The sequence below is a fragment of the Harpia harpyja genome, chromosome 20, assembly GCF_026419915.1.
Source record: "Harpia harpyja isolate bHarHar1 chromosome 20, bHarHar1 primary haplotype, whole genome shotgun sequence".
Classification (NCBI taxonomy): Eukaryota; Metazoa; Chordata; class Aves; order Accipitriformes; family Accipitridae; genus Harpia; species Harpia harpyja.
Window position 1 is genome coordinate 12,831,047 of NC_068959.1, and position 23,855 is coordinate 12,854,901.

General features: G+C 60.6%; 1 protein-coding gene across 3 annotated transcripts in view; it reads left to right on the plus strand.

Annotated features, from left to right (window-relative positions):
• Positions 1-23,855, plus strand: part of PPARGC1B (PPARG coactivator 1 beta) — a 58,852-nt gene that overhangs the window by 24,038 nt on the left and 10,959 nt on the right. For all 3 annotated transcript variants that reach the window (XR_008232715.1, XM_052771907.1, XM_052771908.1), the window contains exons 2-11: positions 12,129-12,302; positions 14,878-15,090; positions 16,977-17,093; positions 17,918-19,079; positions 19,713-19,749; positions 20,177-20,241; positions 20,687-21,455; positions 21,947-22,022; positions 22,881-23,002; positions 23,419-23,573. Coding sequence is in view for 2 of the 3 variants with exons in the window: in XM_052771907.1 (XP_052627867.1) it covers positions 12,129-12,302; positions 14,878-15,090; positions 16,977-17,093; positions 17,918-19,079; positions 19,713-19,749; positions 20,177-20,241; positions 20,687-21,455; positions 21,947-22,022; positions 22,881-23,002; positions 23,419-23,573 (2,890 nt within the window). In the remaining variant the exon portion in view is untranslated. The remainder of the gene's footprint in view (positions 1-12,128; positions 12,303-14,877; positions 15,091-16,976; positions 17,094-17,917; positions 19,080-19,712; positions 19,750-20,176; positions 20,242-20,686; positions 21,456-21,946; positions 22,023-22,880; positions 23,003-23,418; positions 23,574-23,855) is intronic.

The window sequence follows — 23,855 nt, forward strand, 5'->3', positions numbered from 1 at the left end:
TTGGGGAGGGGAAAGGTGTGGTCCCTCGCAGCGGGGAATTTGGAATAGCGTGAAGCTTTGTGTATGTGGGTGATCGCCCAGGTTTGCATGTGCTCCTGAAGGAGCGTTTTGCCCTCGGAGGGATTTTTCTATCTGGAGATCTTGAGCAGTTTCTTTCCGGGGTGAGTCAGTTGTTTGCAGTGGGGGGAAAGGTCCCAATGCTGGGGAAGCTCAGAGGAGCAGCCAGGTTGGCAGTGCCAGCTCCAGGCTGTGGCTCCCAGAAATGCTCCCTGCCAAGCCAAAAAGCAGGGACAGAGTCCCATCCCCGGGTCCCCGGGGGCAGGTGGCCTGGCTGGGACACCCACCACTTCCCAGGACACTGGCAGTGCTCTGGTGCGGACCCAGGCACAGCAAAGCCTTGTGCTGGTTGGTGTAGCACCGGGAAATCCCCAGGCCAAACAGGTTGTGCTAGTGAACGTGCAGCGGGTGCTGGCAGTGCCTGCACTGCAGCCCCGGAGGTGCTGCTCAGGGATCACACCTCCACCATCCACATTGGGAGCTGTGTACATAGCCCGTGGTCATGGGACCTGCTGTAACCTGCTCTCATTTCACCTTCCCGTGCCTCAGTTTCCCCACTGTAATAATTGGAATAGTATCAATACTTTTGATCAGTTAATACCGGTGATTTCCTAGCACTGATGATGCCCACCTGGCAAATACCCAGCTGTTCAGCATCCCCCTTCCCCACCACCTTTTTAGGTGGTTTGACTCACTGAAGGGGCGATGCAGCTGTGCCAGCTCTCTGCAGTTTTGGGGTGCTGGGGCTGGCACAGCCCTCCCCTGGCAAGCCCAGGAGGTGCCTGCGCCCGTGCCGTGCCTGCCCCCCAGTGCCCAGGCTCCCCCACTCCCCCCTTGCTGGCTTTCCTGGGGAGCGCAGTTAGAGTTGTGCCAGAGCAGAGCCAAGCGGTGACCACACCGGGTGGTGACGCATCTCCTCTGGCCAGGACACCTCCAGGCACTGTGCAGAAAATGGGCATTAATTTAATCAGGGAGACTGCAGTGCCCGGCTGATGGGCTGTCAGAGCGGGGAGAGGAGGGAACCCCCGATTCAGGAGAAGGGGTAGGGGGGGCCCCTCTCCTTGCTCTCGCAGGGGACCCTGGTGATGGGGAGCAGTGAGGTGCAGGCAGCATGGCCATGCCATGGGGTGCAGGGCAGCAGGCAGGAGCTGGTGCAGGCAGCGCTGCCCGTTCCCCTGCAGCAGGGGGATGCAGCGAGGGGTGGCTGGCAGCACTCGCCCACCTGGCAGGGAGGGCTGGGCAGGGCTGGCACTTCTACTCTCGCTGGGATATGGGCCTGGGCATGCATGGACAGGCCTGGCGGGAGGGTACGGACAGATCTGAGCAGTTTTGCCCTTTCCACAGCGGTTTTCATCCTTCGAGGCCTTGCGCCTCCAGCTAAAAACTTCATTTTCCACGTGGGAGCTGGGCACAGCGGGGGATCCCCTAGAGACCCCCAGCAGGACAGCCAGTGCAGCCAGGGTCTGGCAGGAGAAAGGGTCTGTTGAGGGTCACAGTGGGTCAGGTTTGGTGATGGTGCCCTAACCCCTGGCAGGGCACAGCGCATCACTGGAGCGTGCCTGTGGCAGCAGAGCATCAGGGCTGGACCCTCTGGGAGGTCAGGCTAATGCAGGAAGATCCTCCTTGCACCTTCTTAGCCCCAGCTTGAACCTTCCCCGTCTCCTGCCTCGTCCTGATTAGTGCTAAGAGGGTGCTTTGCTGCCAGCGGTGCGGGCAGCACCAAACAGCATGGGGCACTGCACTGTCTTCCATGGTGGGGAAAGCCTCAACACCTCTCTGAGCTTCAATACAAAACCTGCAGGCAGGCAGGCAGGCAGGCAGGAGACATGCTTTCCTCCCTCCCCTGCCTGCCACCTCCCTGGCAAAAGGGACTGGGAGTGCTCCCGGCAGGGGACAGGCTGCCCGGACAGTCCCTGCTCTGTACGGGCACATTGGTGAGGTCCAAAAAGGTGCCTATGGCTCGGGGAAGTGAAGAGCATCCTGCAGATGATGGTCACAGACCTGGCAGAGGGATAACACCGGGCTGTGGTGTCCAGCAGTCAGCAGGTTTTCTCCACCCGCTTATCAGATGTGTATGTAAAGGGGCAGGATTGAGGCCAGCTTTAACCTCAGCTCCCGTTTCACGGCTGTGGATCCGCTGACACGGCGTGCCAGAACGCACTGGGAATTACAGCCCCCCTGCCGAGCGTGGCAAAGCCAGGCTGCCTGCCGAGCCGCTGCCTCCTGCTAGCTGCCACCCAGAAAGCCCTGTCTTTGGTGTCCCGAGCCAGGGGAGGAGAATATTTCAGTAACCGTAGTTCACCCGGAGCTGGTCTTCCCTCCCGTGCCATTTCACAGCCTCAAGGCAGCAACCCCAGAGCTGGCGGCACCGTGGGGCGAGTGGCTCTGGTGCAACTGAGAGTCTGCCCTGCTGGCACACTCGCTCCCTGCCGCTTGCCCGTGGACCCCAAAAGCCTCCTGGCTACCCCACGTTGCCTGTGCCAGCCCCCAGAAGTAGTTCAGGGATTCCCAGGACCACAGGCTGCAGCTGTGGCTCCTGGCAAAGCCAAGGGGAGCTTTCCAAGTACAACACCACAGAAGATCCCAAGGCTGTGGCTGCGGCTGCGGGTAGGGAGCACGGCTGAGGCTGGGCTCGCCTGGGCAGCTCTGGAGCTGGAGCGGGAACCCGACATGGCATGACACAGTGATGTCTACCATGCTCCCTGCGGGCAGCGGCTCTGCTTTCCTCGTGCTACTGCGGGTTCAACCTCACTTGTAGTGTGGGGAGCTGGAGGGACAGTTGCTCGCTGCCTCTTGGCAGGGATTTGCTCTTGCAGTCACCTGAGAGGGGTGAAGGGCTGCCGGTGCCAGGGCGAACAGTGCCCGCGGAGCTGAACTGGTGTTAGCTGGGAAGGGGCTATGCCATGGGAACACGTTTGCAATATCCTCCAGACAGAAGGGGCCTCGTGGAGCCCCGTCAGCCCGCAATCAAGTGACCAAACCTCCGAACGGGCCAGTGGCCAGAGCAGGGCAGGGGCAGGACTGCTCCCCCTCTGGCCCCTGCAGCCACCCTGACCCCGGGGGAGCCTCCTCGCTGGCGTCCCTCTGCCCACAGCCATCATGTGGCTGCTGGCTGCCAGGGCATCAGAAGAGGAAGATCTGAGAATAATCACCCCCTCATGTTTTCCTTTCAAAAGGAGGGAGTTGCCGTCGTGCGGAATTTTTGTGACCAACAGAAGCTGGCTAATAGTCAGCTCCTCGGTGAGTCAGGTGCTTGCCCCCTCCCACAGCGCAGCCTGGTCCCCCTGTGCCGCCAGCCTGGCTGGAGCTCGGGGTCACCTCTGCTCCCGGGGCTCCCCAGCCTGTCTTGCGGGGCCACAGCGATTCCTGCCGCCTCCAGCTATGGGTCTGCGAGTGGAAGCCGTCCCGAGAGTTTTGGGGTCTTGATGCCCCCGCTGGCCTCGGTCACAGCCCCTGCTGCTCCCTGTCCCGCTGGGCATCATCCTCTGCGTGGAGCCTCTCGAGGTTGCAGGGCTTGTGCCACCTCTTGCTCCGTCCTTGCCCCGTGCAGGCTGTGCCGCCTCACTGGAGAAATGCTGCGGCGAGGAGGTGAGCGTCGTGCTGGAGCGCAAAACCTGCCTGCTCCTGCCTGTGCCTCTCTCCCCATGGCCAGGGGATCGCATGGCAGGGCTGGAGACCTCCCGAGCTGATGGGACATCTCAATTCCCACTGTGCTTTTGTACCTGGCTCGGCACGTGCCAGTTGCTGTCTGTTGGTCTTGCCTTTGGTTTTGGGGCAGATAACAAGGAATTTCTTAGAAAACAGCACCAGGGTTCAGGACCAGGCCTGTGCCCTGCCTGGCTGATGCCATCGAGCGGTGCCAGCCCCGCTGCCTGCAGCAGCACCTGTCGGTGATGGGAGCAAGGCTGGCAGCAGCCGCTGGCACATGCGTATTTGGGGGTGCTGCTCTCTGCTGTGCCAGGATCAGCCGGTGATGGGCGGTGGTTGCTGGGCTAGCTGCTGGCAGGGTTGGCATGGGTGCTGCTGTTTGGCTCGAGGGGTGCAGGATAAAGCTGTCACTTCTCTTGCAATGGGAGACAGTGTTATCAGCACGCTGTGTGTGCCCGAGCATGCTGGCACTGCCCGGACAGCCCTCTGCCTGGCAGACCATATCCCGGGGACACGGCAGCAGCAGCAGCCGGCACGGCATGGTGCTTGGCTGCAGCCACAGTCAGCAGGTGCTGTTTCCATTAGCTGGTGTTGAGAGGAGCTGCATCTACCTGCTGCCCCCTCTCCTTGCGTGGGGCAAACCAACCGTCGGTTCTCCTTTTCTGCCCTTGCCTCGTGCTTGGCGGTGCTGCCCTGGCGGCAGCGGTGCTGAGGGCGACGGCAGTGGAGAGGGCTTTGGGCTCTGTGCAGGGCGGCTGGGGCTGCGGGGTCTCCCCAGCTCTGCTGCGGCACCAGCGGGTCCTGCAGCCCTGGGCTGGCGCGTCCCAGAGCTCAGGCAGAAATAAACTGGACTCTGTATTTGGAGCCCAAATAAACAGCTGCCGAATATAGTATGAACATGCAGCTCTCTAACCTGTGATATACTTTGCTGCTGCCCTTCTTCCTAAACCTGACACACCTTTGTTTAAAGTGTTCCAGCAAAGCGTTGTTTATTCAGGGCATTATTACCAGTATCTCAGGCTCCTTTTTTCTATCCTGTGACTCAAGGATAGCTTAGTGCAATTTCTTCCATCTTTCTTCCATATCAACGATATCCTGGCAAGTTCATGTTTATTGTTTGCAGTTAATGTTTAATATTTCCTACTACTGGCATCTCATGGCTGATCTTAATTACACCTTTCTAATGTAAGACAAAAGTCAGCGAGCGAGACTGTGTTCACACTCGGGCTGTGGCTCAGAGCCTGGCACCGAGCACCCCTTGGCCTGCTGGTGCCGCTGGGCCGGGTACCTGGTGCTGCCTGCACCCCCTCCCCTTGCCCGCTCTGCACTTCACGGGCTGCGTCCGGAGGGCGGCTGCTCCACGCGTGTCGGTGCGGGGCGTCCGGCGTGGGGCCTGGCACCGCCGCGGCGGCTCCCACGTGCCACGGCAATGCGGACAAGCAGCAGTTGTTTCTGAGCAGCTTGAGTGGAAGAAAGGATCAACCTGCTATTTATTTTGTCCAGGCTTTAAATGCTAGTGCTGGTTTTTCCTCCCGCTGGCTGGGCTGAATCGTTAAAACAGATTAGTAGGAATTAAAAAAAATTAAAAATCAACAGAGTGCAGAGGGCGAAATGCCCGGCTCCTAGCAGGACGGCGAGGTGTTGCACGCCTCTGTGCAGACCCTGGGAGCCTGGGAGATTCCTGTGCTCCTTTTGCCCCAAAACTGGGGAGCTGGATGAGGGAGCGGCAGCCTGCTGCTGCACAGCCCTGCTTCGGCACTCCTCGTGCCTCCCACCACCATGTCACATCGGTGTGTTTGCAGGCAGGGTCCCTTCTGCCTTCGCTGCCTCACGAGGAGGGACCGCTCACCCTCCGCTTTGGGGCTCTCAGGCTATAAATATCGGGGGGCGGTGGCGAGGGGCGGCTGGGCCAAAGCACAACCCGACACCACCTCTCCCTCATTCACAGTGACATTTTGTCAAATGCCAGTGGGGAGGGGGGTTGCTTATCTGCTGGCATACACTCCGGTGACCTTCACAGCTCTGGCCAGGTGCCTTCTTGCTGTATTTACACTTATTTATAGCTCTCTCCTCCATCCTCACCTCTGCCCTCCTCCCCGCTACTGGAGGGGGGATGCCCGCCCCACACAGGTCCCTCTGGGCTGGGAGGGCTGGGAGGGAGCTGGCGTGTCCTTGGGGATGATAAGGGGCTGGCAGCACCCAGCTTTGACACCCCAGGGTGCTGGTGGCCTGACCGCGTGGGGACCGCGTCCCCTGGGTGGGAGCCGTGGGGACAGCAGGGTGCACCCCGGGAGCAGACGCGGCTGGCTTTGGCCCCGGCGTGGGTCGCAGTGGCTGTGTGCCCCCATTGCCTCCCCGCTCGGGTTCCAGGGCAACCCGGGAGGGTGCTGGGGATCTGCAGGCTCCCGACCCTGCCTGCCCGAGTGGGGCTCCCACCTGCCCGAAGCCGCGAGCGGGGCTGGGGCAGCCATGCCCGCTGCCGCACCAGCCAGCCCGCTGCCGCCTGCCCGGGGAAGAGTTCATCCCGGTGAAGCAGCCGCCCGGTGCCCGCCTGCCTGCATGGCTGTAATCCCTGTTGCAAGCAGTCTGTGATTATGGATTTCCCTGATAAGCCCGGACGGCTCTCTCCAAAACCCCTGCCCAAGGATTTTCTTTCCTTTTTAGAGACAAGCCTGGGGTGAGGGTGAGGAGGGGGAAACTCCCCGGCCAGCCACAAATGTGGGCACCGGGAGCCAGCGCTGCCCGTGCTGCCGCGGGGGGGCTGGCGGGAGCCGGCACTTGATGTTCTCGGCATTTCTCACCTTCTGCTGATTTGGGTCCCAGCCTAAATGCTACTGGCTAATTTGGGGCTCTGTCTCCAGCGCGTGCGGATGTATATTTATCCCTTAATGCTTTGGGTAGGCACTTGGCTGTGGGGAGGGAGGAGGCTCCGTGCGGGGCTGAGTCACCGCTTCGGCTCCTCAGCGAGGAGATGGGCTGCCTGTTTCTGGCCGGTTCCTTTGGCCCCTCTGGGGTGCTGCCGCTTGCTTTCCTTCCTTTTTTCTGTACAGCAAAGTGGCATGTGAGTGACAAGGCAATTGCAAAGCATCCTGGGGCCGTGTATGCAGGTGGCAATGCAAATCTGGCCTCCCAGGCTTAAACGGGATTAAGTTCCTGCGAAGGTGCTGCGCCCGTCCAGCAGCGCTTTCGCGCCGGCAGACTTCAGAAGCCGAAACTTTTGCAGCCTCACTAAGCATGAGCACAATGCGTGTGCCATGGCCCAGTGCGCTCAGAGCCTCGCTGCAAAATGCTTGGCCACAACTTCAAGGGGCTGGACCCAGGGGTTTTGCAGATAAGGGAGATTTCTACCGGTGCTGTTGTCGGGGGTATGACAGAGGAGAGGACCTGGAGGTTTCTTTGTCATGGTCACTGCCCTGCCCCAGCCCCTCTGAGCCAGTTAAGCGCTGCAGGCAATGGCCAGCTGAGCTCTCTTGCTTGCCCTGGTTTAGGTTGCTATTGCCTGGCAGCAGGGCTGCAGTTCCTCCAAGACGGTGTCCAGAGGTGGCATTGCCCCTTTGCTTCTTTCCCAGGCTTGCTGCAGGGAAGGCAAAACCCCAGAGCATCAGCATTTGCCTGAAGGCTGCTGAACTCTGGGTTGTAGGTGCCTGTTTTCAGGCTGGCAGGCAGGAGGGCCGTGCGCTGCCTGCTCCCCGGGCAAGCTGGCCGCACACATGTGGAGCCAAGGTCTGCTCTTGGTGGGCTTACTGGGTAACGGCTGCCCCTGGGAGCCAGCAGCCTGGCCCCAGCTGGGCTCTCCAGCCCTGCTGACTGGGAGCTTTAGTCTGCGGAGCCCAAGTTGACACTGGAGAAGAGGAAAACATTTCCTGTCTCATTAATCCAATATTTGAATTAGAGTAGGGCTTGGAGAGGAACTTCGTGTCTCTGCAGAGGTGAGACCTCACATACTCCTGCACCTGAGTTAACACTGCTCCAAAGCAGGAGAAAGACCTGAAAGGGGAAATGTCCCACCTGCCATCCCCACAATGCTGGGAACCAGCACTGAGCTGTGCTCAACGGGGCGTCCTTGGATGTGGCTGCAGCCAGTGGCTGCCCTCACTCTGCTGCAGGTCCAGCCCAGGACACGTGCCGGAGCTGCTGGGGACACTAGAGACGGTTGCCCGCGACGGCCACTCTCACGATCGGGCAGGGAGATGGAGCTAACCCCCATGCCAGGTCCTCGTCCCAGTCCGCCTTGCCGCTGCCCTGGGAAGGGCAAAGATAGAGGAGCTTTGCAAAGGGATGGGGAGTTAGAGCAGCAGGTGCCCTGGTGGGTGCAGACCCCAGAGCACCCGGGAGCTCTTCCATTCGCAGCCCCGGGAGACAAAGGGATGCTGACCAAGGAGCCACCAGAAGCTCTTAGACTGATTTGCTCCCATGGGGTTTCCAGGAGAAGGCATAGCACAGGCTGGGGTTGGAGCTGGCCCCTGCTCACCTGCAGTGGTTAGGGAGAGGCCCTGCTGGTACTTGTCTGGAAACGCTTAGGTGCAGCCGAAGCTCCCCGGGACAGGAGAGTTGGCGAGGTGACCTCTGGACGTCCTTGACTGCCAGTTGGAAGACTGTCCCTTGCGCTTTCTCGCTATTGCCACCTCTGCCGTGGTGGACATGGACAGTGGGGCTGGCAGCGGGGCGGTGTGGCCACGGCGGGCACAGAGCCCTCCTGCTCTCCAGGCTGTCCCCAGGCAGGCACAGCACGGCTGCTGCCGGATCCGGCCAGCCTCTGCAGGGACATGAAACGAGCACAAACCCTCGGCATGAGGGACCCTGCCGGCCTCCCGGGGCAACCCCTGCCCCCACGATTGAAGTTAGAACCCCCCCGCAGCGGGGAAGGGCTGCCGAGCTCAGCAGTAAATGAGTAAAAACGTTAATGCTCTGTCCTCCCAGCAAGCAAAGCCTCTGCAGAGGCGAAGCTCCTTGCAACACGCAAGCGAGTATCAGCTGCCTCTTTGTCCTGCAATTGCAATTGCGTTTCTGCTAGGGCTGAGGTCAGAGCTGGTTCATGCTTTAAAGAAAGCCGAGGAGAATGTCTCTGAACAGAAGCCGTTCCCCCAAATGCCCTCCACCTTTTAGCTTTGGCTTTCTGTTGCAGCTGCCTGCGCCGTGCTGCCGTGGGGTGCTCCTGCTGCTGGAGGGGATGCCCAGGCTTGGATGTAGGTGTGTGGCACAGGGGCACCCACGTAGCTGCCTGGGCATCCCTCTTCCCGGAGCAGGGATTCATCAGACAAGTCGCAATGAGCTGCCGGCAGCTTTCTGGTCGCAGCCATGCTGCAGCACGCACGGGCCAGGTGTCTGGGCTGGAGGATGCCTCTGAATTTTTGAGCATGTCTCCATGGGTGTTTGCTGGCTGCACACCAAGAACCCATGGCTGATCTTCCTACAAACTCCCGAGTAAAATTAGAACAAAAGTTCACTCCTCTCCCAAGGCAGCAGGAAATGCAAAGGGTGGGAAAAGGGAAAGTCAGAGCAGATGAGGTCCAGTGCCCGCAGGCAGCCTCCCCATCGCCGCTGCCACCCCCAACCTGGGCAGGGGGCTGCGTCCTCCCCCACCCCTGCGGCCAGCCCAGAGGGGCTCTGCTCTCAGTGCTGGGCTAGCGGTGCTCAGAGGGACGGATTGCCTCCAGAGACTCAAGTCCTCGGTGGCTAGGCCAGTTAAATGCAGAGGGGGCTGGCTGGAGCTGTGGCTTCACGCTGGGATGCCCTGCCGTGTGGGCGACCGTGCTGAGCAAAGGCTCTCCCTGCTTTTTCCGAGGAGGGGGGGGGACAGATGCAGGCAGAGCTGAGTTTTCAGGCACTCCTGACCTGTGCTAGCTGGGAATCTGGGAGCATCCGCTGCCAACCACTGCCTCGGGATGGCTGCACGCAGCGTGGCAGTGCCGGGGCACTCCTGCCTCTGGGGTGCCCAAAGAGGGCAGCTCAGCAGCATCGGATCGCAGGAGTTTATTTTTACCCAGCCCTGTTGCCAATGGGGACATGTCACATCTGTGGAGTTGATCAAAAGACATCCCGAGCACTGGTGTCAGCTGCTCCTTGTGATCTCAGCACCGGGATCTTTTCCCTTGTGGCATATCAAAAGGAGCAGGACAATTTGACTGCTTTGCTATTTTTAATTGAACGCGCGCACACACACACACATATATATATGTATGGCTTTTCTAAAAATAAAAGTCTTTGCCTGTGTTCCCATGGGAAGATTTGGGGAGAAGGGGGAGCCGGAGTTGTTGCAAGACTTTTTCTGGAGCAGGCGCAAGAGCAGTGGCAGGAAAGGAGGGACAAGCCACAGCAGGTAAGGGACACATCTGAAAGGCCAGAGTCCGTCTGATCCCAGAGCAGCCCAGGATGCCCCTGAGCAGAGGGGACAGGAGAGCTAGGGGAAGGGTAACATCTATGTCCCCCAGAGCTGGCAGTGATGAGGATGGGGACCCTTGACCTGCTACATGCGCTCTGACCACTTGTGGAGCAAAGGTTTTTGCAGAGCAGGTTTGAAGAGCCCCAGCCCTGGGGGACCCACGAGGGGTATCGGTATCCCGGAGCCGTTCAGGGGTTTGCATAGACTTTTTTTGTGCCCGATATGCTTGGTGGCACCACGCTCGTGGACGTCAACCTGATACACCTCCCTCCCGCAGCAGGGTGGAGGGAGGACGCCGAGGAGAGCATCCCCTCAGCGCAGGGGCAGCTCCGCAGCCCCTCGCAGTGCTTTGCCTGCGCCGGCAAGGCTGGGGCAGCGTCAGCAGCTCCCCACCGTCCCCAGCCCCGCTGCGGCCATGGGCACGGCCGGGCTGGCAGCCCGTTGCTGGGACATGGCACTGGCTCGTTATTGGGCCGTGAAGCTGCCCTCCCCTACCCTTGCTGCTTCTTCCAAACGGCTCACCCTTGCTTCCACTGCCCCTGGGACAGGACAGAGCAGAAAGCAGGTGAGAAATGCAAAATGGGAGTGGGTGTGTGCACAGGAGTGTCCTTTGGTGTGGCACAGGGTGTTCTAAACTGGGTGGGGAGCATGGTACACAGGCTTCTCAGCCTATGGGAACACAATCAATAATCCCAGATTATCCCAATTAAAAACAAAGGAGAAGAGAAAGAGAGAAATGCTGTGTTTTCCATTCCTGCAGCTCGGTTTGAAATCCCTTTTCCTTCCGGTTCAGTGTCGGAGGACACCCTTCCAGGGCACTTCAGGAGGGGAGGCCCCCACGTTCTCCTGCCCCTGCAGCCTCTCTCACATGCTCAGACGTTTTCCTGCTCCAAAATCCATTTGCTCTGTAAATAAACTTGCTTCCCTCATCGCCAGAACACTCCCCCCGGGCAGCCAATACCGGGAGGAGTCGCACCAGACCTTTCCCCTCTGCGTTTGAACCTGGACATCACGGGTAAAACCAAGCAGGACCCGAGGGCTTGGTGCAGGCAGCGAGCGGCAGTGCAGGCTGGGCCATGCGGGTGCCAGCCCTCGCTCCCATGGGTGCTGGATGCAGCCGCAGGGCTTTGTGGCTGGGCAGCGGCTGGGAGCCAGGCAGAAGCGGGGCAGGTCCCAGCTCCTTTCTGTGGTTAAATGGAGATTTTTAGCTCGGTTCCTAGAGCTCGCATCGCCCCGTGTGCACCGGGACATTGATTCGTTTCTGTGCTGTTTTTCTCATCCTGCCTGTGCGATGCGGGAACCAGGGTCTGTATTGCCTTGGCAGTGCCTTGGGACATGCAGGACGTGGTGCAGCTTCCCCAGAGGGACTGGCCCCGAGTGGTTCAGTGCCATGCAGGGGGGACGGGGACAGGGACAGGGATGGGGCGTGGAGCAGCCAGGCTGACCGGGCGTGAGGCTGCCCACCGGAGCCTGGCCCCGTGGTTTGCTTTTATGTGCGCCCAAGTCTCTTGCCTCGCTCTGTTATCGCTGATCCCGAGGGCAGCTGGATAACCCTGGATGTCACCCTTAGGCCACCAAAGGCAGGAATGGCTTCAGTTCCCCCTAAGAGCACCAGTAGCGGCTTTGCTACAGTCCGGGTGGCTGTGCTGTGCCCTGAGCTTCTGCTCGCCAGAGGAGATGAGGCTCTTCCAATGCAGGTGCTGCTGTTTCGACACCTGCCATGCGCGGGACGCAAGGGGGGGGGGGTTGTGGCAGTTGCAGGGCAGCTTTCAGTAACCAGCAGTGCCAGTGCCAGGCTGTGCAAACCGATTTGCAAGATGCGCAGTAAAGAGGTGCTCTCTGCGCTCTGCGCTGCTGTGTAATTGCTCCTGGAGCCACTTGCCAAAGCTTATTCGAAAGAGGGTCTGAGTAATGGGCTCGAGTGGAGGCGACAGCACGCCGGGAGAGCGGCCGTCTCCTTGGGTGGTTGCTGCTGCCTGTTGCTGCCTGCCCCTCTGGCATGGCGGCGGGCTCACCCACCCCCTTTCTCTTCTCTCCGCAGTACGAGGTGTCTGGCGAGGAGCACCTCTACTCTGACTTCCCCGAGATTGATTTGTCTCAGCTGGATGCCAGCGACTTCGACTCGGCCGGCTGCTTCAGCGAGCTGCAGTGGTGCGGGGAGCACTCGGAGACCGACTCCAGCCAGTACAGCACCGACGACTCCGAGCTCTTCCAGGTACCCCCGTCCTCCTGGCACAGGGGACCCGAGGACCGAGACAGGCAGAGGGCAGGGGAGGGGGAGAAGGAAGGCGGAAGAGGGGGACACACACAACTATTAATAGCTCCTCCCCAGCTGATTAGTGCTCCATTAATTTGCACGCCGGCTCTAAATGGGGCAAGCAGAGTAAGGCTAATGAGGAGATGGACGAGCAGAGGAGGGCTGCTGAGCCAGCCCTCCTGTGATGTATTATTAAAAGGGAATTACAGCTGGTGTGCAGCGTGTCCTGTTCTATTCCCGGGATGGCAGGGTGTGCCAGGGAGCCAGTGTGGGGGTCTCAGGGCTGTGGTGTGGGGCAGGAATATTTATTTCCCAGGAGCAGAAAGCAGCCCCTTCCCCTGGCTCTCCAGCTTTGGCATCCTCCCTGTGTTTGGGGCTGGGTTCCCTCTGACACAGGGCGGCTGGTTTCTCTCCTCACCTTTGTGCTGAGATGGACCCATCACTGTGCCGGCACCCGTGACCATGCGGTGCAAAGCAGTGCCGGGGCAGAGGATGCTCCCGGGTACAGGCGGGGCTGGTCCTTGTCCCTCAGCACTGTTTTTGCCTCTCCTTGCAGAAGAGCTGAGCATCTCATGGAGCTGTAGTGCCAGGGCAGGGCTGTGAGCACAGCTCAGGCAGGTTGGAGGCAGGGAGCTGCGGAGCCTGCTTGGGGACCGGGCACAGAGCAGGCTAGGCAGCCCGCTCGCCTTTCCCAAAACTCATGCCATGCCCTGGATGTGCCCCATCCTCGGGGCCTGAGGTCTCTGTGCCTTCCTGAGCAGCACCCAGGCCCTTACCCCTCGGACAAGGAGGCTGCAACCCACTGGTGCCTGCTAGTCACCAACTCTGGGTTACATTGTGGGAGGGGGGAGGATTTGTATTTAAACAAAGGGAAAAAAAAATAAAAAGCCCCAATATTTTCTAACCTGGCCATAATAACAACCTTCTGGCTTTTATGCTGTGCTGATGCTGTGCTTGAAAATGGTCCAGTCCAGCTGAGGGACCTTCATCACGAGATGCATATTTTCCGCTGAACTTCCTGGGGAAAAGATAAACAGAAAAGAAATGCAAAAGACAGGCCCATTAGGAGCAGTGGAGTATGATGAAATATATCCCACTGAACTTGTATGCACAGCGGTCTCATGCCAATAACAGGAGGAAAAGAAACAGAGCCAAAACTGGAGCATCCTGCTGCCTTTCCCTGGAGCCTGCTCTAGTAACTCCGAGCAAGGTTAGGGCACGGAACAAAAGATATGTAATTTTCAAACAAGATGAGAGAAACACAGGAGGCTGTGTGCAGTCAACAGTCCTCCTTGGGAGCCTGAATTTACCCCTGTGCTAATTTTATAGCTGATGGTAGCCTGCTTCTTGTTGGACGTGGTTTACATTCAGAATATGATGGAGGAGGACCGAAAAGAAGGAACTCCTGGCTCACTTCAGCCATTCTCAGCTTCTACATCCTCTTCTGGGCTTTTGCACCATATTTCCAGATTGGAGGGGGACTCGTGGGGCTGTGTGGGACTGGGAGGGCACTGGGAGGGCTGGAGGTGCATCAGCCGAGGCAAAGCCCAGATGGAAAGAGGGGCCCGAGGGGGCATGTCGGGGCAGTGGGCAGGTCGGAGGCAGGAGCAGCCCGTGGCCCTGCCTGGCCCGGCACAGCCCTGGCGCAGCCCCAGACACTCACAAATCTCCCATCAGCATCCCCAGATCATGCCGTTCACCAAAAAGAATAGATCAGGGGAGCTGTAACATAAGGCCCATCTCATTCTGGGGCCCGTGCTCTGTTGGTAGGGTCCGTTGCAGAGCGCCTGGTGCAGCCGGTTTAAGCGTGAGGGCTGAGAGCCCCCGTCGAGCTGGAGGTGCCTGTGTTTGAAAACACAGTGAAAACAAAAACCACACTGCTTGTTGCAAGCTGTGGCATGTGGCCAGCAGTGCAGCCCGGGCTGAGCTTCCCCTGTGCCCTCCCAGGGGCCATGCCCTCTTGTCCACTTGGCAGCCCCGGGCTGAGCTTATGGCTCTTCACATTTTATTTGCCTTCCCCATCAGGAGAGCTGCAAATAACCAGCCGTGCCCTCTTGGGCCTCCCCAGCCCCGCAGAAGGCTGGGAGCTGTGCCTGCCCCCTCCCTGGGCTCCCATCCCAGCTGGATGCTGTTCCCAGCCCCGCTCAGCAGCGCTGTGATAGCCAGCGCTGGGGGGACTTGCAGCCCAGAGTCAGGAGGATTTGGGCAAGGAGCCTTTTAATCACAGATCCTTTATCTGCTGCTGTTTGCCTCATGGTGGAGTGGAGGCGACTATTGGGAGAGAAGATGCTCTGATTCATTATATTCCTGCTGGGGGTGCAGGGGGACAGACTGATCCTCCTTTTCCAGTTGGGTCTCTCTCCTCCTGATCCTAGTGCTGTGCTGGGGAAAAGCTCTCCCAGGTCCCCTGCAGGGTCACTGGGAAGTGTGGGTGCTGGTGTGGCACTGCCGGCCCCTCTTCCCCCCTGCCCAGCATCCCCCAGTCCCTCTGCCCAGCCTAACTCCCCCTCTCTTCTCTGCCTGCTCCTTTCAGATAATAGACAGCGAGAATGAAGCGCTGCTGGCAGCCCTCACCGAGACATTGGATGATATACAGGGAGATGACATGGGCCTGGCTGCCTTCCGAACTATGGAAGAGGGGGACACGCTCAACCATGCCTACACCTCGCCTGCCCCCTCCCCCAAACCCACCGCCCCGGTCACGGGGGGGCCGCCCCCGGCCCCCGAGTTTGATGAGCTGTCTCTAGTAAGAACCCACTTCCTACTGTTTAAGGTGGATTTGGATGAGCCCCTGATAAGCCGGCTGCATGGGTATGATAGGAAGCAAAGGTCTGAATTTTTTCATTCTAGGCTTAAAACTCTCTTTAACCGTCAATACCAAAGCATATACTTGTATTGTATACGTATACATGTTCTGCATCATTGCTGTCACCTCCATCATCATCCTCACGGGAACAAGCTCTGTGTATACAAATATATCTTTGAAGGGGTGGGGGCGGGTGTCATAGGGGTGGGGGCTGCTTTGGCAAGACCCACACCTGCTTTTAATCGGACGTGCAGATGTGGGGCTGCCCGGGGCTCTCCCTAGCGCATCCCAGCCCCGTGCCCATGGGCAACGGTGGCTGCTCCCTCCCGGCTCTGCCTCGGGGCTGAGCTCCCCGCTGCTCTCGCAGGAGGGACAGAGGGGGCTTGGCCGGAGTGTCAGAGAGCCCATGCCCTCAGCTTTCAGCAGGAGGGTTTGACCCCCCCACGCCTTCCACCACAACCCCCTCGGGGGCTGCGTGCCCTCCAGCCCCTACAGATTTCGTGACTGGAGCATCCCTCTTGGTTCACTGCAATATCGGGGCTCCAGCCCTGCTCCCCCTCCTGGTCAGGACTAACTGGCAGCATTTGCTGCAAAGCACCGCCGTCCTCGGGAGGTCCCCTGGCACAGGGGCACCCAGCCCACTCCCTCCTGGGGCTTATGGTCCCCCCCAGGGACCCCCAGCCTGGCCCCGAGGTCTCCCCAAAAGCCGGGGCTGTGGCAGGGAGGAGTGACATCCAGTGGTGAGAGCGTGCATTTCCACCGCCCACGCCCTGCGCGGGGGGGTATATATCACACACAATATGTATGTGTATATATAGGATGTATACGTTGCAGGGGTGGGGGGGGAAAGGTGCTGGTTGCTTGCACCAACAGGAGCTGCACGCCTAAAGCTGTGGGTGCCCCGGCTGACGTTTCCCCGCAGACCCTGACCTGGGCACCCCTTATTTCTATCACCCCTTAAAAGCCCCCGCGCCCGCCCCGGGGCTCCATGCCCGCCGGCCAGCGCGGGAGCCCCAGATCTGTCTCCTCCGTGCAGTCCCCCAGCGCCTACGCAGTCGTCTTGCTGTTGAGCTGTTGTCGCCTTCGGTTGTTAGCGCGACACGGGCGGAATATGAAATGTTGTTGCTGGGTGTGGAGTTTGGTTTTTTTCCCCCAACCAAAAATGGTTTTGAGCAGAAGAAAAATGTTATGCTGACCTTGCCATCAGAAGTGGTGGCACTGTGGGTAACCCAGGGAAAACCCCGCTCCCACCGCCCGTGATCCTGACAGAGCGTGTTGGGGAAGATCCTCAACAGGTCCCACAGGGGCTTGCATCTGCAAAATGCCTTGAAAGCTCATTAATGAGTCGAGGCCCTATCTGGATGTTTCAGCTAAATGAGCCTTGCACGAGGACCCAAGCAAGCTGTCCAAACCTGTCACTCATGCCAATGTAAAGTCTCTGTCACCTAAAGGCAGAACTGATGGAGTGAGAAGTTTGGATGCCACGACAGCTCCTGTGTGTCTGACGGGAGCAGGGATGCCACTGGGAAGTAAATTCCCTCATGTCCCCACCTCCCCGACCTGCTTGGGGGTCCCTGGGGACGTGGGTGAATGCTGTGGAGACAGCCCCAACCCCCTCAGGGCTGTGCGTGGCCAGGTGCCTGGCCCCGCAGCCGTGGGGAAAACACCTCCCTGCCTTTTTTATTTTTCCTCCCCCATTTTTGGGTCAGATGCTCAGCGATGGACCTGCCTAGCGCAGGCATGAGCCGAGGGGCTGCAGCCCCACCGGCACTTTCTCTTGCCCTCGCTGCGATGCCGACTCCTTTTCTTGCCGCTTCTCTTTGCAGCTGAAGAAGTTGCTCCTCTCTCCATCACACGTGCCTCCGAGCTGCGAGGCTCAGCGGGATGGGAGCGCCCGGCGCCCGGGGACCCCTAAGTCCCGACCCGCACGGCCCTGCACAAAGGTACTTTCTCGGCGGGCAGAGCTTGAGCCCGTCCGGCGCCCACCTCTTGGGAGCCATCCTAAAGGAGGTCACCGAAGGATGGTGATGGGGAGCGTGGGCAGCCCCTGAGCTGGGCCAGGGGCTGGGGACAGGCGGGGACCATCACCGCCGGCAGAGCCGCGCACGGTGTTCCCATCCCTGTCTGCGCAGGGGCTGTGCAGTCCGGCCTCAGCAAAACCTTCAGGCTTCGTGCTGGGCTGTGAAAGAAACACCTCGATCTCATTTGGACCCAGTAGGGTCAGGCCTCTCCCAGCTTCCCTGAGCGCTGGTTTGTGAAAGCCTCGCGTGCTCCCTGGCCGCCCCCTCTCCCCCCTCCCCACTGACTCACAGCCCAAGCCGGGAGCCATCGGCCGGGGAGAGCTGCATGCCGAGCTGCAGAGCTGACCCTGTCACTTAAGCTAATCTCCTGAAACCCAGCAGAAGTTGCCATCAAAGATTTTTCTACTTGGCTAATGGTAATTGTGCGGTGCATTAGGCCCAGCAAATTAGATTGCCTGGGAAGAGCAGCAAATCCCTCCTGGCGAGAACGAGCATCATTGCGTGCCGGCTGCTGGAGGGGCAGCGCTCGGGGCGGTTGGGCTGCCAGCTCCGCATGACCACTGGAAACCTGCTGGGGTGTGGGGCCGACCCCCAGGCACGTTGGGATGCTGGTGGGCTGGACCCGGGGGTTCGAGGATGTGGGGTGGCTCTGTCAGCCTGGGGGGCTTCTGCCCCTGTGCTTGGTCCTTGTGTCAGGTCGTGGCTGCGGGGCTCGGGGCTGACTTTCTCCTCTCTCCTCTCCAAAGGTGGAGGGTCCCCGGGACAGGAGGGCGAGCGTCCCGCAGGCGCAGAGCCGCAGCTGCACTGAGCTGCACCGGCACCTCACCTCCACCGCTCCCTGCCCCCAGACCAAAGCCCCCCGGGCACCTGAAGAGTGCCCCAGCGGCCGCCACGGCCGCCACCACCCGTCCCCGGGCGACTGTGCCCATCACGAGGATGACAGTGACTCCAGTGAGGACTCGCTGAGCTCCGGCGACTCGGTGACCCCCCCCTCCTCGGGGGAGGATGGCTCCGGCAGCCAGTTCTCCTGTGAGGGGGAGATGCACTCGGTGGTGGAGCTCATCCGCTACATGCACACCTACTGCCTGCCACCGCGGAAGCTGCCCAGCCGCGATGCCGCCGACGCCAAGCCCCAGCCCTGCAGCAGCCCCTTCAAAAGAGCCAAACCGGACTGCCCCGCGCAGCCGGGCCCCCCCGGCAGTGCCCAGAACCGGCCGGGCTGCGCCTGGCAGGCGGCCGGGGGATGCAAGAAGCCCGGAGCATCCTTCTCTATCCTGAAGGAGCTGCTGGCGCGGGACCTGCTGTGCGACGTGAGCAAGCCATACCGCCTGGGCAAGCCCGTGTACGCCGCCCTGGCCCGGCCGCCCGGCTCCCGCTCCCCTGTGCCACCAGCCCAGGATGGGGAGGATGCCGGTGGGACCTGCACATCCAGAGCCAAAACGGCACCGGAGAAGGGTGAGCCGTGGCAGAGCCCCGGGGCCGAGGCAGAGGCACTGCGGGAGCCGGCTGGCCTGGAGGACGACGCTGGGAAGCGTGCGGGCACCCCGGGCGCAGCTGCAGGAAAAGTGGCCCGCAAGCAGGAGAGCACCGTTTACGCTGTCCGCCGGTCCAAGAGACTCAACCCCGAGCTCGGCCACTGGCTCTCCTTCCTTGACGAGCCACCCCCCGAGCCTTCCGTCCCCCGGGAGGCAGGGGATGGCCGCGGCCCCCGGGAGGCCCTGGTCTGCAGAGAGCCCGCACCGTGCCCAGTGCTGGAGGGCTTCTCCGCCGAAGAGCCCGCGGCCGAAGTGGAGGTGGGGGGCACGGCACCACCGGCAGAGCCCCAGCCCCTCTCCCTGGGCTCCCCGGGGGACGGCGAGGCGGGTGACGGGGCTGAGAGCCGGCGCTGTGCCGTCCTGGAGCAAGCAGGTGAGGGGGGCCGGGGGCTGCCACTCTGCTCACCCCTCCCCGGTGCACCCGCGCTGCCTGTGGCGCTGCCTGTGCCGTCCCTGCCGTGGGCGAGCGCTGCCGGCCGGGCGCCCGGCGCTCAGCTGGCGGTGAAGCTGTGAGCAGCCCCAAGCACAGGCGAGCCCTGACCCACGTGCCGGCTGGCTGTGGGGTCCCATGCGTGGGGAGTTGGGGGGCCTGTTCTGGTTTTGGGGTGCTGTTTCGATCCATAGGGGCCTTCTGCCTCGGTTTCCCCATCCTTATAACGAGGCGAAGGAGTCGGTGTAGCGCTAACCCAGCAGGGACCGGGCTGCCCCATCCCTCCAGGTCCCCTTTTCCTGCGGACTCGCCCTGTGCGTGGGTACCGCAGTTCAGCTGCACCAGTGCCCCAAAATCGCAGCTATCCGCAAGCGCTTTGTGAGCACGAATGGCTCGATCCTGGCAGTGTTAGCCCTCCCGCAAATGCTGCTGCCTCGCAGGCAGGCAAAGCCCACCATCCCCAGCCCCCTGCCAGGCCAGGGCAGGCAGAGGGGCCCCAGCTCCCACCGCGAGCGCTGCGGGCACTGGAGGGAGCACAGCTCCGCTGGTAACCCTGCTTCTCTCCCTGCCTTTCAGAAACACCCAGGTGTCTCACGCTGTCCTTGGCACAAACGTAAGTGCGCATGGGGCTAAATGAACTGCGCTGGGACTGGAAAGCCGCCTCGCTTTGTCTGGCTGGGCATGCATCTGCAGTGAGCAAGCAAAGCTGCTTTTGCAGAGCAGACTGAGCCATGCAGCTGAGCGCGGGGCTGTGGGGAGCTGCGGCCATCACTCAGGTGCAAGGAGCTCAGAGAGCCCCAAGCTGAGGGCAGGGCATTTCTGCATGCCAGGGGCGACATGCCCTGGAGCTCTGGCTGGGATGGGGAGGGCATGCTGCTCGCCCTGCTGCCCCTTGCACCCCTCCATGGGGTTAGTCTGCCAGGCACTAGCCATGGTGGGAGGGCTTGCTTGTAGGCAGCGTTTTCTCAGCTTCCCTTTGGTTTTTGGGACTGTGGTTCACCTAAACACTTTCTCTCTCCTTATTTTCTGCTCTTCTCCAGTGACCCAACCTTTGGGAAGAGAAACTTTGAGCCTATGTTGACGGTGGAGCTGTGTGGGACAGCAGGTAGGACGGGCTTTTAATTTTTTAATTTTGCAAATATACTCCCTGGGAGGGGGCATATATACCCTAAATTCAGCCTGGAGTCACCAGCTCCAGCAGAGGGGGCGCGTTCATCCCTGGCCCAGAAACCCCCTTCCGCACCACAAACGCAGGAGACTTCCAGCGCACTGCCTCCGCATCCGAGCCCTGCGAGCAGCTCAGGGGGATGTTTGGGATGGGTGCTGTTCAGGGGGCCCCTGCATGAAACAGGAGGGAAGGGAGAGTCCTCTGGTCCCTGCTGGGATCAGGCATCCTTCTTTTTCCTCACGTGCTGCTGGATGGATGAGGCTCCAGGGGCTGAGCAGCCTCCTCCCTCGCAACGCCTGGTGCAGCCTGGGCGCTGGGGTGGGACAGGGCAGGATGGCGGGGTCAGAGAGCTGACTCCTGCCCTTTGTTCGGGGGGGTTCAGGTCTCACGCCGCCCACCACTCCGCCGTATAAGCCTGCCGAGGAGGACCTGTACAAGCCAGACATCCCCCAGGAGCCAGGGAAGGAGGACGGGACGGCCCCCAGCCCTGGGGGCGCAGGGGACGCAGCAGCCTCCCGGAAAGCCCCCAGGAAGCACCCCGAGAGGACAGAGCTCTTCGCCCACCTCAGCCGAGCCGTCGGGCGCCCCGTGCTCCCCGAGCAGCAGGGCATGCTCAAGCGGCCCTTCTCCCGCTCCTTCGGGGACCACGACTACTGCCAGGTGCTGAAGCCCGAGGCCGCCCTGCAGAGGAAGGTGCTCAAGTCTTGGGAGCCCCCGGGCCAGGTGGAGACGGAGCACAAGAGGAGGGTCCCGGCCGCCCACTACCAGGGGCTGGACCTCGGCGGCAAGGAGGCGGGCGGCGAGATGCTGTGGAAGGACGGCGTCAAGCAGCTGAGAGACCAGGAGATCAGAGCCAGCTTAACAAAGCACTTTGGCTTTCTGGACAGTGCTCTCGATGACGAGGACATGGTCTTCTGCAAGACCCCCGAGTACGACACTGTCTTTGAAGACAGCTGCAGTGAGAGCGGCTCCCCCTTGGAGGAGGAGGAAGAGGAGGAGGAGGAGGAGGAGGAGGAGCACGGCGACACCAAGCTGTGCCTGCGGAGAAACCCCCTTTCCAGGACCACTTTGCATTACTGTTCCCGGAGCAGGTCCAGTTCAGGGTCTTCGTGCTGCCGGTCCCGATCGCCCGCAAGCAGACGCACCTTCAGGTACAGGGGGGCCGTGGGGAGGGCACTTGGGACTGTTCTTGCCCCCTGCGTTTTTCCCCCAGTGTGTGGCAGCTCTGGCTGTCTCCGCTCTGATGGCCCAAGTAATAAAGATGCTAATTAATGAAAGAAAAACTATAGAAATAATTGGTACTACATCAGCAGCTGCTGCAAACACCAGCCATGGCCAGAGAAAGCAGCACTGGGGCAAAGCAGCCAGGGGTTTCCATGGCACTGGCAGCAACGGGGCACGGGCAGGAGCCGAAGGGGTGAGTGCCAGCTGGGAACCCCCTCTGCCATCTATCAGAAAGGACTTTCCAGTGTCCTTTGCAGTGTTTCCAGACCCCCGTCTCTCCTTGGCTGCCAGTGCTCTGGAGTGCCCACCTGCCCACTGTTGCAGACACTACGTGCCTCGGCTTCTCTTTGATGTTTGAAGCTTTCCCCGCTGGATGCCCCCAACCCCCCGGGCTGACCTCCTCTCCCTCGCTTCCCAGGTGTGAGAACAGCGAGCAGTGTCAGGGCGGGAGCGGGCACCGGGGCCAGCTGGAGAAGAGACGGGAAAAGGCCATCGTAAGTGAGCAGGGACCCCACGCTGGGACAAAGCAATCCCCAGCCCTCAGTTCATCTCCCGCTCCAGAAAAGCAGCAGTGGAGCCCATTAGCCCTGGCTTCAGCATCCCTTGGTGCAAGGCCAGTGTTAAACAAGGCCATGGGGATGGAGCGGGGAGAGAAAAACCCAATGTGAAGGAGAAGCTGCCGGTGATTGGCAATACACGGAGTCCTTGGCCCAGAAATGCCCAGAGCATCCTATGCCGGTGCTTCAGCGCAGTTGGCATTGGCAATTAGCAGAGTGAGCTGGGGAATCCCTGAAGCTGCTCAGCCGTTACAGATGTGGTCCCGCTGCAGCAGCAGCCTTGTGCACTGGGAACCCGGCATGTGCCCGTGGGTGGGAGCTGGGTGGGGGGTGAGTGTGCGGGGAAATAACTTTGTCCTCCGTACTGTTGTGCGCACACACACACACACATGCTCACACATGCCCCTCTGGCATTTTTTTCCTGCAACACAATTGAATTTTGCCCCTAGCAATTATTGGGAATATTTCCCGGTATCTTCACCAGAAGAAGCTGAAAAAGCTGCAGGAATGCAGGAGAAATTTAAAAGAGAAGAAGAGGGCGGTAGCTGCTTCAGCCTGGATGTGGCTGTCCCCTGCAGCAGTGGTGTCCTGGGGGTGACACCTGTGAGCTAGCTGGAATGGAGACAGCCAGACCCTGGAGATGTCAGGCTGTGCCCACGGTGGTATTGCCCTGCTGCAGCCTGATTCCCGGTGCTGGCTTGCAGGGGCTCCTCCATGGCCCCACATTTCCAGTACCCATCAGCAGCCCCGAGGTGCAGGGTCCTGGAGCCTGAAACCTTTCGCTTGCTTTGCCAGGGGGAAGGCCGTGTGGTGTATATCAAAAACCTCTCCAGCAGCATGAGCTCCAGTGAACTGAAGAAACGCTTCGAAGTGTTTGGTGAAATCGTGGAGTGTCAGGTCCTTTCCAGGACTAACAGGTGGGTGGGGAGCGAGCTGTGGTCCGGGGCTCCAGTGGCTACAGACAGACCCTCTTCCCCAGGCAGCATCAGCACTGCCAGGCAGCGCAGGGTCACCCCTGCATCCAGATGTGCATGTGCGAGTGATGCGGTTGTGCCGGTGGGGTGAAGTGCTCTGCGTCACGCCAACCCCCTCAGTCAGCCGAGCCCGCGGTCCCGGCGCTTTGGGTGAGGAGATGCAGTGTGTCCCCAGGTCCAAGGGCAAGGGGGGGAGCGGTGGGATGGAGGGACAGTGGGATGGAGGGCTGGTGGGATGGAGGGGCAGCAGGATGGAGGGACATGGGGGGATGGAGAGCCGGGGGCATGGTGGTGGGCAGAGCCACGTCAGAGGGGCTGCGGGGCCCATCGCATCTTGAATTCTTTCTCTGGTTGCTCAGGGGGGATAAATATGGCCTGATCACCTACCGGTATTCAGAGCATGCCGCCTTATCTCTGAAGAACGGCACCTCGCTAAGGAAGAGGAACGAGCCTTCGTTCCAGCTCAGCTCTGGTGGCCTCGGGCACTTCGTCTGGACTAGATACACTGACTTGGGTAAGAAAGCAGGAGCTGCTTTTTCCGAATCATCTCATTTATCAGCACAGAGCTGTAATGGCACATTGCACTGCTGAAACCTAGTCACGCAAGGATCCTAAACCTCTTTAAAGCCTGCAAGAAAAGCCCACCGGCTCTCCCATGGCTCACGTAGCTGCTCTTAGCTCAGTCAGATGGCTTGGGAAACGGGGGAGAAAAGAAAAGCAACTGGCTTGAGGACCCAGAGTGTGTTGGCTGCAAAACATAGCATCACGCCCCAGGGCTGCTGGGTCTCAGCTGACC